Source organism: Haliotis cracherodii, unplaced genomic scaffold (assembly GCF_022045235.1).
Source record: "Haliotis cracherodii isolate W230 unplaced genomic scaffold, xgHalCrac1.p SCAF_14, whole genome shotgun sequence".
NCBI classification, from domain to species: domain Eukaryota; kingdom Metazoa; phylum Mollusca; class Gastropoda; order Lepetellida; family Haliotidae; genus Haliotis; species Haliotis cracherodii.
In genome coordinates this window covers 27,287,787-27,300,115 of record NW_027266269.1, presented here as the reverse complement: position 1 = coordinate 27,300,115, position 12,329 = coordinate 27,287,787, and the positions used below count along the sequence as shown (strand labels likewise).

General features: G+C 43.3%; 1 protein-coding gene across 1 annotated transcript; it reads right to left on the bottom strand.

Moving 5' to 3' along the window:
• Positions 1–2,004: 2,004 nt before the first annotated feature.
• On the bottom strand, positions 2,005–6,426 carry LOC139460882 (uncharacterized). Its single transcript, XM_071242356.1, has 4 exons — positions 6,264–6,426; positions 4,072–4,182; positions 2,697–2,818; positions 2,005–2,217 (listed from the first exon to the last, which is right to left on the bottom strand). Exons 1-4 carry the CDS (start codon positions 6,424–6,426, stop codon positions 2,005–2,007), a joined length of 609 nt encoding a protein of 202 aa, XP_071098457.1.
• Positions 6,427–12,329: the final 5,903 nt, after the last annotated feature.

Here is a 12,329-nt window from a genome sequence, read left to right as displayed (position 1 = left end):
GTCGTGTTTTTCTGCACGAATGTATTGCCACACATCCTTTGAATATTGTAGTAACGGCATCTGTGCATTTTGTAACCTGTAATTGTAGATATAGTTATTTAAATATGCCTACCGACAATGACTGAAAATAGTACTATTCTATGAATATTATCTTCCGCGGTGATGCGGCCGTCAAACCAGCTGTTTCAATCAGAGGGGGTTTATTGTGATTTAATAGCCTCTGATTGACCAATCAGAATCGAGTAAATTCCAAATTCATGGTAGAATACACGTTAGTAAATGTATAAATGTTATATTATAATGTTTGTAATGCACGACAGGCCTGTGGCCTGTAGTACCGAAATGAAAAATAAATGAATATTATCCCAATTACGTACATCGAGGATCATCATGTCAATCACTGGATTGTCTGGCCCAGCCTCGATCATTTACAGTTCGATGTCATTTAGCTGAAATATTTCTGAAATATTGCTAAAAGCGGCGTAAAGCCATACTCACTCACTCACTCACTCACTCACTCACTGTTGTATAGGTATAGCCACAAAAACGGGAGGCAAAGGAACAAATTATTCCGCTGCGACAAGAATGGAGACCTTTAAGACGACCCCGTCCTGGACAGTGACAGGCGAGTGATTGCGTGTCCTAAGGCTGGTGCACTGGGCATTTCCAGGGAGAGAGTTACTTGCCATTATCACAGAAACTGAGAAAAAGAAAAAAGTATCAGCTCATTGCAATTGGGTTTATAAGTTTCTGGCATTTGATCAAAAACGTTTAAAGCACAAGATGGCCCAGAAAGGTTCTTGCAACAATTTGTTGTCATCATTGGGGACTAACTTCCAAGAGGCCAACCCATTTCTGGTGTACCCCGCCGTGATATTGCTGGGATATTGCTAAAAGCGGCGTAAAACCATACTCACTCACTAACTCACTTCACGATGCCAGGCAATAAACGTAGCAATTATTTGAGGCAATTCTTGATACAATTAAACCGCAGAGACGTAGGAAGGTCTTTGCCATGGCTACACTCCTCCAGTGTCGTGTTCAGCTCATTCATCACCCACCTTCTTCTCCTGATCTGGCCCCGTGAGACTTCAACCTGTTCACGAACATAAAGAAACCCCCAGCCGGAACTCGAACGATTGTATCATAGCAGCTATGGAAAAAAATTGGGAAGGCCAAGACCGCCTCTATGGTCTAGTGGTAGAGCGTCCGTCCGGAGAGCGGAAGGTCCGGGGTTCGATCCCCGACCGCGTCATACCAAAAGACGTTAAAAGATGGTACTTGTTGTTACCCTGTCTGGCGCCCGGCATTAAGGGGCTAAAACAAGGACTGGTCGGCTCGGAGTCAGTATACTGTGTCTGAGTGGGGTATTCATGTTAAACTGCGGCATGGTATCTCAGTGTGCTAGCACTATAAATCGGCATCAATTAATCCAGACTAGTACAAACAGCCACACAAACACACACACGTACATGCACGTCACTATATAAGTGCAATAATCTTGGACGCGACGTTAAACCCCATTTCACCTCACCTCACCTGGGAAGGCCAAGAGAAGTACTTTTACGAAACTGGGATAACATCCATGTGACACCGTTGGCAAAAGTGTATCAATGTTGAAGGGCTCTTGAAGTTGAAAAATGAGGTTTTCTCTGTAAGGCTCATAAGTTATCAATCAACCATCGTAGTATTAAATATGTGACAGCAATTCTTTTGGACTATATGGAAATTTCACTACTGCCTCCTTGGCAACAGCGATACAGATTGGACGATCCATTGCTTTCGCGCACTGCAACTAATCATCATCCAGGATAGATCATCTTCTGTTGCAGCTACTTCAGGGGTGGCCCAGACCTTGTCGTGAGATTTGAACTACAATTTTTGGAACTAAATGAATAAAAACTGAAATAGATTAATTACTTTAAAACACTCATTGTTCGTATTGGCTGAAAAACAAATATACTCATTGTCCAGTGCCAGGTGACCGACTGACGGCCATCTTCATTACACCGTCCTCAACCCGGCGTTATGATACGCCCACAGCGTCACACACGCGACGAAGAGGATGTAGCCAAGGAGGATGTGCCAGCCTAAAGCCTTGTGGTCCTCACTGTGGCGACTCGTCACAGTCCTGTACACGGTCAAGGGATGTACCTTCATCTGTAGCGTGTGGAGGTCCTGACATGCGTCGCACAGGGACCCATTATATCTCATGTCCTGCAATAGAGTGAGTGAATGAGTTTAGGTCGGTTGTGTGAGTGAGTGAGTTGAGGTATGTTGTGTGAGTGAGTGAGTGAGTGAGTGAGTGAATGAGTGAGTTTAGGTCGGTTGTGTGAGTGAGTGAGTGAGTGAGTTCAGGTCGGTTGTGTGAGTGAGTTAGTGAGTTTAGGTCGGTTGTGTGAGTGAGTGAGTGAGTGAATGGATGAGTGAGTGAGTTCAGGTCGGTTGTGTGAGTGAGTGAGTGAGTGAGTTCAGGTCGGTTGTGTGAGTGAGTTAGTGAGTTTAGGTTGGTTGTGTGAGTGAGTGAGTGAGTGAGTGAGTGAGTTCAGGTCGGTTGTGTGAGTGAGTGAGTGAGTTTAGGTCGGTTGTGTGAGTGAGTGAGTGAGTGAGAAAATGAAAACACACTCAACGAATAATCTCTATGTATGTTAGCAGTGCAGCAAAGAGACTACTATGCTGACAGGAGCTGGCCTTACCGAGGAGATGAGGCGATCCAGGGGTGTATTATGCTGGTGTTGTGGGGGACACACGCCAACTCCCGGTGCCCTGTGTCTGGGGCCTGCTTCATCCATTCCCTCACTCTCCAGGTAAGATGGCACTGTAGAAGGAAGGGTTTCAGTCTGTTGTGAGGGGCGATCAGTAATGGTTTACTAATGTAATGTGAAGCTTGATGTGTGGTCGGGAATTGTGGTAGATGCGTCAGTAGTAGTGTACTTAGTGCAGGTGACACGTGAAGATGCGGGGGAGAATAGGTCTTCAGCAAGCCATGCTTGCCGTGGTGACTGTACTTGTCGTAAGAGCCGACTGATGGGATCGGGTGGTCAGGCTCGCTGACTTGGTTGATGCATGTCATTATATCCCAATGATACACGGTGCTTATGCTATCAGTCACTGTATTATTAATACTAGAGTATTACCATTACTGTTGCTGCTGCTACTACGACTACTTACACTACTACTACCACTACTACTATCACTACTACTACTACTACTACTACTGCTACTACGACTAAAACTACTACTACTACTTCTAGTTCTACTACTGCGACTACTACTACCTTGGTTGTTTGTTGTTTAACGCCGCACTCAGCAATATTCCAGCTATATGACGGCGGTCTGTAAATAATCGAGTCTGGACCAGACCAGCCAGTGACTGATGTCATGAGCATCGATCCACGCATTTGGGATCAATCAGTATGCGCATGCATAGATGTGCTCTGGAAGCTTGCACACACAAATAACACAGAATGGGCCTTTGTGTCAGCTTCGCGTTGTTATAGACGATTTAAGATTCTGTTCTTACTAAATAGTCGACATGGTAAATATGAAATCGAAATTGCAAATGTAAATGTTACTAACTCGCTCACAGAGAGTTAGTGGGTGAGTGGGTGAGTGGGTGAGTGAGTGAGTGATCATGCCGGCTAAAACTGTATTTCAATTATCTCACGACATGTCAGCTGCATGTGAAAGGGCACGTTGATATGATATACGTTTTGTTTGTTTGTTTGTTTATTGTTTAACGCCGCACTCAGCAATATTCCAGCTATATGACGGCGGTCTGTAAATAATCGAGTCTGGACCAGACAATCCACTCATTGACATCATGAGCATCGTTCCACGGAATTGGGATACGATGACATGCATCAACCAAGTCAGCAAGCCTGACCACCCGATCCCGTTAGTCGCCTCTTACGACAAGCATCGTCGCCTCTTACGGCAAGCATGGGTTGCTGAAGACCTATTCTATCCCTGATCTTCACGAGTGTCCAGACTGTGAGCCGATGGTAGCGAACACAAATTTTCAACCACGAGTCTATCCCACTGATCTACTGTCCAATTCGTCATACGTACCGGTACAGTTTCTCATCCTCGTCCTCATCATATTCAGGTCGAACTGTAGGAACGCCGTGTCCCAGGACAGCTTGCTGAATATTGTGTGGAAGCAGGAATCGCCTTCAGGAACTGGAATTGTTTTACATTATAATTACGTGACTATGGTGCGTTGGTCGAGTGGTTGCTTTACGTATCCGCCGACCTCAAATTTAGCTAATATGGAATGCTTGCAGAATAACCAACGAGTTAAGAGGAATCACGTATTATCTGTCCCGAGTGAAAGATTGTGTTCGTCCCGAGGCTTATATCATTCATTCTTGAGGAAAGACCCGGATTAGTATTCATTTTCAGCAACCCATGCTTCGTGTTTGAGAAGAGAGCCTTGACCAGCACTGTACGGTTAGAAGATGCAATACGACAAGGATCGGCACTAGGCCCCTTCTTGTGTATACTGAACAGACCCGTGAAGATCCGGAGTAGAATAGGTCTTCAGCAACCCATGCTTGCTCTGGAAGGCGACTATACTTGTCGTAAGATGCGACTGAAGGGGTCGGGTGGTCAGGCTGACTTGATTGATGCATGTCATCGCATCCCAGTTGAGTAGATCGATGCTTATAATATCAATCAATGGATTGTCTGACTGTTCCCAGAATACCGTCATTTAGCTGGAATATTGCTGAGTGCGGCGTTAAACAAGAAACAAACAAATGAGGGAAGATAATTATATTTAAGTAACCCCGAATTTCGCGTGGATGATTCCATACTTTACTCATGAACATTTCAAGGACAAAATGAAGAAAAATATATCTAATGTCAACCAAAAATGAACGCACCCTTGTGTTCGGATGAATATAACGTAATCAATTTCGAACGTCACTTTTTAATATTAACTCACTGCGATGTTATAGTTATGGCACAAACTGACCTTTCAGCATTGAAAATCGCTAAAATCTTCACAATGTCATGTACGTAGTGTCGTTAGCTTGACTGTCACTCACCATCACAACTGTCATGTACGTAGTGTCGTTAGCTTGGCTGTCACTCACCATCACATCTGTCATGTACGTAGTGTCGTTAGCTTGACTGTCACTCACCATCACAACTGTCATGTACGTAGTGTCGTTAGCTTGACTGTCACTCACCATCACATCTGTCATGTACGTAGTGTCGTTAGCTTGACTGTCACTCACCATCACAACTGTCATGTACGTAGTGTCGTTAGCTTGACTGTCACTCACCATCACATCTGTCATGTACGTAGTGTCGTTAGCTTGACTGTCACTCACCATCACAACTGTCACATGTACGTAGTGTCGTTAGTTTTACTGTCACTCACCATCACAACTGTCATGTACGTAGTGTCGTTAGCTTGACTGTCACTCACCATCACAACTGTCACATGTATGTAGTGCCGTTAGCTTGACTGTCACTCACCATCACAACTGTCACATGTACATAGTGTCGTTAACTTGCCTGTCCCATCACAGCTATCACATGTACGTACTGTCGCTAGTTTTACTGTCACTCACCATCACAACTGTCACATGTACGTAGTGTCGTTAACTTGCCTGTCCCATCACAGCTATCACATGTACGTAGTGTCGTTAGCTTCACTGTCACTCACCATCACAACTGTCACATGTACGTAGTGTCGTTAGTTTAACTGTCACTCACCATCACAACTATCACATGTACGTAATGTCGTTAGTTTAACTGTCACTCACCATCACAACTATCACATGTACGTAGTGTCGTTAGTTTAACTGTCACTCACCATCACAACTATCACATGTACGTAATGTCGTTAGTTTAACTGTCACTCACCATCACAACTGTCACATGTACGTAGTGTCGTTAACTTGCCTGTCCCATCACAACAGTCATGTACGTAGTGTCGTTAGTTTAACTGTCACTCACCATCACAACTATCACATGTACGTAATGTCGTTAGTTTAACTGTCACTCACCATCACAACTATCACATGTACGTAATGTCGTTAGTTTAACTGTCACTCACCATCACAACTGTCACATGTACGTAGTGTCGTTAACTTGCCTGTCCCATCACAACAGTCATGTACGTAATGTCGTTAGTTTAACTGTCACTCACCATCACAACTATCACATGTACGTAATGTCGTTAGTTTAACTGTCACTCACCATCACAACTATCACATGTACGTAGTGTCGTTAGTTTAACTGTCACTCACCATCACATCTGTCACATGTACGAAGTGCCGCTAGTTTTACGTTCATGGCTGCAGCATCAGCCAGATGGAGAATGGCGTCGAAACGAAGAAGTTCATCTTCCAGCTCCCCACCGAACGTGCTCGTCAGTGACAACATCACCATCCCAATAGCCACATGGATCATACCACTGTTGTTGACAACCTTCCAAGTGTAAACACCACTGGGTCGTGATCACGTGATAATTTGCATTCATAGCTGGAGGGTTCACCAACAACAATGGATGCTTCTAATTCTTTTCTGCGTTTAGCCTCTGTCTACAGCCTTTAAAAGAAGGAAGCGAGTTTTCCGATAGTGTTTTGGTGCAAAGACACTTTTACGGTGTCAAAGTAACCAGTTTTAGGCCTTTTGTACTTAAAAAAAACAAAACATATTTCAAGCCGTAAATTGTAACTCGAGGTGCCTCTTATCAGCATTCCGCTTCATTGACTGGAGTTGTGCACAACACAGATAGCTGTCAGGCACGTGACATCAGTTTCCTATGGAATCCCAGAAGGGACATCGCTTTGGTAAATTTTGTCACTTTGTGCCTAGTTAAAGAGGGCGACAACGCGACAAGACAATGCCATTATGTCCATTCAGGATGTCCATAGTTTTTGCTTGAGTCGTAATGAAACATTCTAGGTTGTTACCTTCACAGTTAAGCCGTACTTTGATCATACAATCATCGTAAAAGATATATGCACTGTGACGTCAAAACAGCGTAACGGTATAACTGTACTCTTGAAAATCACATGCGTGAAACTGGTTGAGTAAATTATACAACTCATCTTTGGACTTTTGTATTTTTTTCTGTCTATCTATCTATCTATCTATCTATCTATCCATATCTATCTATCTATCCATATATATCTATCTGTCTATCTATCCATATCTATCTATCTATCTATGTATATATATATATACATTTGGGTTTATTAGTTTGGGAAGAGACCACGTGATAGAAATTGAGTTTAGAGTGGATTCATACATAATCTACAATGTCAACCCTCCAAAATGGTGTAGTGCCTTGTCAAAGATTGGAATGGTTAGAATTTTAGAAATCTGTTAAAGCATTGCTGTGTGTTTTCTTTTTATCATAAAACAATTATTATGTGGAGGTTACCGTGTGTGCATCTGCATATATCTTGTTATTAACAAAGGTATAACCTTGCTAAATCGGGGGCGGTCGGGTAGCCTGGTGGTTAAAGCGTTCGCTCGTCAAGTCGAAGACCCGGGTTCGATTCCCGACATGGGTACAATGTGTGAAGCCCATTTCTGGTGTCCCCCGCCGTGATATTGCTGGAATATTGCTAAAAGCGTCGTAAAACCATACTCACTCACTCACTCACTTGCTAAATCAAACAAAGTATGACATTGCTAAAAACGCGCGCATGCGTAATGGTGGAAGTGGTCCCTTTATACCCAAGACCGTCAGTTTCGATTTAAACATATTAATCAACTCTCAATAATAAACCATTATCCTCGCAGTTACATGGACTGTACAACTTGAATTATGTGAATTTCATATTTCAGTTGTCATTAAAAAGGATGCATTTAAAAGGGGTATGCACGTAGAAGGATACACATTTTATAATGCTTTATCATTTTATTATCAAGCTGACGTCAGGTTGGTTGGTTGGTTCGTTGTTTAATGCAGCACTCAGCAATATTCCAGCTATATGACGGCGATCTGTAAATTATCGAGTCTCGACCAGACAATCCAGTGATTAATATCATGAGCATCGATCCACGGAATTGGGACCGATGACATGTATCAACCAAGTCAACGAGCCTGACCACCCGATCCCGTTAGTCGCCATTTACGACAAGCATAGTCGCCTTTTACGGCAAGCATGGGTTGCTGAAGACCTATTCTACCCCGGAATCTTCACGGGTCGCTGACGTCAAGAACATGGACTCCCATTATACATCGTCGAAACCAAACTATCATAATTAATAATAATTGTATTCTTTGAACGTTTCTCATACAAGCAGATACTTATCTAATGTTTCCGTTTCTTTATGCATGACTTTATCGCTTGAGAGATACATAGATAAATAATTATGAAAACAAACTTTTTTGTATAATTGACAGACACCGTATCTGGTATTAAAATTGTGTTATTTTGAATGTTTATTGGAGAGGAGCTTTTTATACGACAAAACTGTATATTTGTTATATAGGCAATGATGCCGGAGACAAAATACATATTTTAATTTAAACGGACCAGTTGGTCGTAAGACGCTCGTGATATTAAGCTGAACGTTTATTATAAATAAAAACATAATTGCCATTATTTTGGACAATAATCGAGTTGTCCCTTTCTTAACATACAAACACAAAGATACTTTTTTCAAGTCGCATTGATGGGGCGGTCGGGTAGCCTAGTGGTAAAAGCGTTCGCTCGTCACGCCTAAGGCCCGGGTTCGATTCTCAACCGTGTGAAGCCCATTTCTGGTGTCCCCCGCCGTGATATTGTTGGAATATTGCGAAAAGCGGCGTAAACCATACTCGCTCTACACGCATTGTGGTCAATATATAATAATGGTATTATTCATGTTGAAATGTTGAGTCCCATAAACCACCACCGGAAGCTCGGTTAGAGCATCTTTTGGGCAGGCTGAAACGATCTCTGTCACGCTGTGAGAAATGTTGAAAGGTACCCGATGAGGCGAACGTAAAATATTGCTTTCCCTTTTTGTTTAGCAACGTCTCTGTGTTCACTTTGTGCTGCCTACCTCTAAATAATTTTTATTTTAAAGGCTTTAATGGACATATATCATAATTATTACAGTCCATATGTGACAATTAAGTCTTTTTCCACTCATGTAGCACACAAAAATAAATCGTGCATTTTTTACATACTCTGTATTTGAGCTGATTCCACCTAAACGGTGATCGACCATATGGTCCCTTTACCGGTCGCCCTCCCCATTTTGATGAGTTAAGGAAAGTTATCAGCACAGAGGTTTGCGGTAGGAAATATTTAATGTGCCTGAATCGGGTGTGCAGAGCTTTCTGTTATCACCCGATTCCCGGATCGCCCCAATTGTGTTTCTAGGGGCAGGTCGTATCAATTCAGGCTCATAGCATAACGAGAGCACGGGTGGCCCAGTCGTCTAAGGCGCCGCAATTCGCTGTGCAGAGTTGCGTCCCTTGGGCACGCCAAAAACCTATGATTGTTGGTTCGAATCCCGGTCCGCCCCGATTATGTTTCTAGGTTTGTCAGCACCATACCCGTGCTCGTGGGTTTCACCGAAGTGGTAAACGTCCGAGACCTGCATCACTTATGGCTATCCTGCCACATTAAGCTGACACGCCTTGATATAACTAGAATACTGTTAAAAGCGGCGTTAAACCCAACTTGTTGCACTTACATGTATATAGCGACGCGCACGTACGCCATGCGTTATGATATCAATATATCAGTACGAGTACCGTAAGTCGTCTCTTTTGATATGAAATATATCAGCACGAATGCCGTACCTCGTGTCTATTGATATGACATATATCAGCACGAGTGCCGCACCTCGTGTCTATTGATATGACATATATCAGCACGAGTGCCGCACCTCGTGTCTATTGATATGACATATATCAGCACGAGTGCCGTACCTCGTGTCTATTGATATGAAATATATCAGCATGAGATCCTCTGTAATACAACACTCTACTACACAACAGAAGTCTCCGAGCGTTCCGGTGTATAGCGTCATGATCTGCAGCGAGTGTCTGCTGCAGATGTCGCACAGTGATGCAGTACCCGCCGTCACAGACGTTCATTCAGTCCACTGCCAGTATAACCCATAAACTCACCGCCACTTAACCATTCATATGTTGTTACTTCTTATGGCACCCTAACCTCATTGATCACAACCTAACATCGTTTGAATTGTAAACGGGCTTATGGTGTTATAATAGCTTTGATCAATACTCGCTTGAATTTCTGGTCTGCGTCCCTGCATCAGCTTCCTCTTGTGCCCTTTTTAGATTCCTGAATATAACTGCTTTGTGTCCTCTTGAATATATGGTACAAACATAACTCGATACGAGTTTCATCCTAGAACACTGTATTCCTTTCGCCATGGCCTAGTGGTAGAATGTCCGCCCGGAGAGCGGAAGGACCGGGGTTCGATCCCCGGCCGTGTCATACCAAAATACGTTAAAAGATAGTACTTGTTCTTACCCTGTCTGGCGGTCGGCATTAAGGGGCTAAAACAAGGACTGGCTGGTCGGCTCGGAGTCAGAATACTGTATCTGAGTGGGGTATTCATGCTGAACTGTGGCATGGTATCTCAGTCTGCTGGCACTATATATCGGCATCAGTCCGGACTAGTACAAGCAGCCACACACACGTGCATGCGCGTCGCTATATAAGTGTTATAATCTTGGACGCTACTTTTATCCCCATTTCACCTCACCTCAGTAATGAAACGCGTATATTCTGCACCCGACTGATCATAATACCTGTGTCTTAGTGGGGTATTCATGTTAAACTGCGGCATGGTATCTCAGTGAGCTAGCACTATAAATCGGTATCAGTCCGGACTAGTACAAGCAGCACACACCCACACACACACTTGCTATATAAGTCAGTGCCATAATCTTGGACATGCTGTCAGTCTCTTGATTAGACTCGAAAATTTACAGTTTTCCATGATATATCTGGGATGTACAGCGTGTTTTCTGATTAACACAACAGAAAAGAATCAGTATGTGTAAGAGTTATAGACATACCTTTTGAGGAGCATCGGTGTATATACCAAAAGGGTATTGGCACAAACGAAATTGTAGATGTCTTTCTTGGCCGACGACCCGTGAAGATTCCTGGTTAGAATTGTTCTTCAGCAACCCATTCTTATCGTGAGGGGAGACTAACGGGATCGGGTGGTCAGGCTCGCTTACTTGGTTGACGCATGACATCGTATGTCAACTGCGTGGATCGATGCTCATGGATTGTCCGGTCCAGACTCGATTATTTATAGCCCGCCGTCATACAGCTGGAATATTGCCTGGTACGGCGTTAAAAGCAACAAATGGCGTTAAAAGCACAAACGGCGTTAAAAAACAAACAAACAAAATATTGGCCGACGCATCACATCAAGGCTGACAAAAGTAACTGAAACGGATATAAAATGTTAACATAAACGCTCTCTCTGCAGAGGTGATGTCATGCCCGTGAAGAGATCATCTGTTTAATAAACAAACAGCGTGCGTGCTTATGTACTGCGCGAACAAGTTACACTAAACAAACATTGAAAGCTCTCAACATACCTTGGCTTATTCAACGACATTGCTTGAGGAGATGATATATAACTGAGAGGAGCTTATGCACACTCAATGACCCCAGCAACCCCGCTGTTAGGCTGACGTTACATGACATTGTTTCGCCGGTGGATCTTGCAACAAAATTCTACAAATAACGTCATTGAGTATTGTGACGTGATTGTAAACTTTGATGGGCAGGTCCCATTCCACAAGGCGATCGTATTTCAGCGCTACGACAGTTTCTGTTAAAGTATGTGAGTTACGATAACCTAAGCGCTACGATAACTTTGAAATCTAAAGGTAGGCTGTTGTATGGTATTAAATGAATAATTGTCAACGTTTGATGTGTTTGAATTATTATTCTGTTAAAGTCAATTGGATTACATTCAAACACAGTGTCGAACGATTAATCATTTTTATCATTATTAAATCTTCGGGACCGCCTCCGTGGTCTAATGGTAGAGCGTCCGCCCGGAGAGCGGAAGGTCCGGGGTTCGATCCCCAGCCGCGTCATACCAAAAGACGTTACTTGTTGTTACCCTGTCTGGCGCTCGGCATTAAGGGGCTAAAACAAGGACTGGTCGGCTCGGAGTCAGTGTACTGTGTCTGAGTTGGGTATTCATGTTAAACTGCGGAATGGTATCTCATTGTGCTAGCACTATAAATCGGAATCAGTCCGGACTAGTACAAGCAGCCACACACACATATACACGTGCATGCACGTCGCTATTTAAGTGCAATAATCTTGGACGCGACGTTAAACCGCATTTCACCTCAC

Bases quoted from the DNA above. Each gene is read 5' to 3' on its own strand.
- LOC139460882 (XM_071242356.1), bottom strand. From the start codon at position 6,426: ATGATCCATGTGGCTATTGGGATGGTGATGTTGTCACTGACGAGCACG. The intron at 4,183-6,263 runs GTGAGTGACAGT...AAACAATTCCAG, and splicing joins TACATGTGACAGATGTGATG to TTCCTGAAGGCGATTCCTGC. The intron at 2,819-4,071 runs GTACGTATGACG...TTCCTTCTACAG, and splicing joins GAGGATGAGAAACTGTACCG to TGCCATCTTACCTGGAGAGT.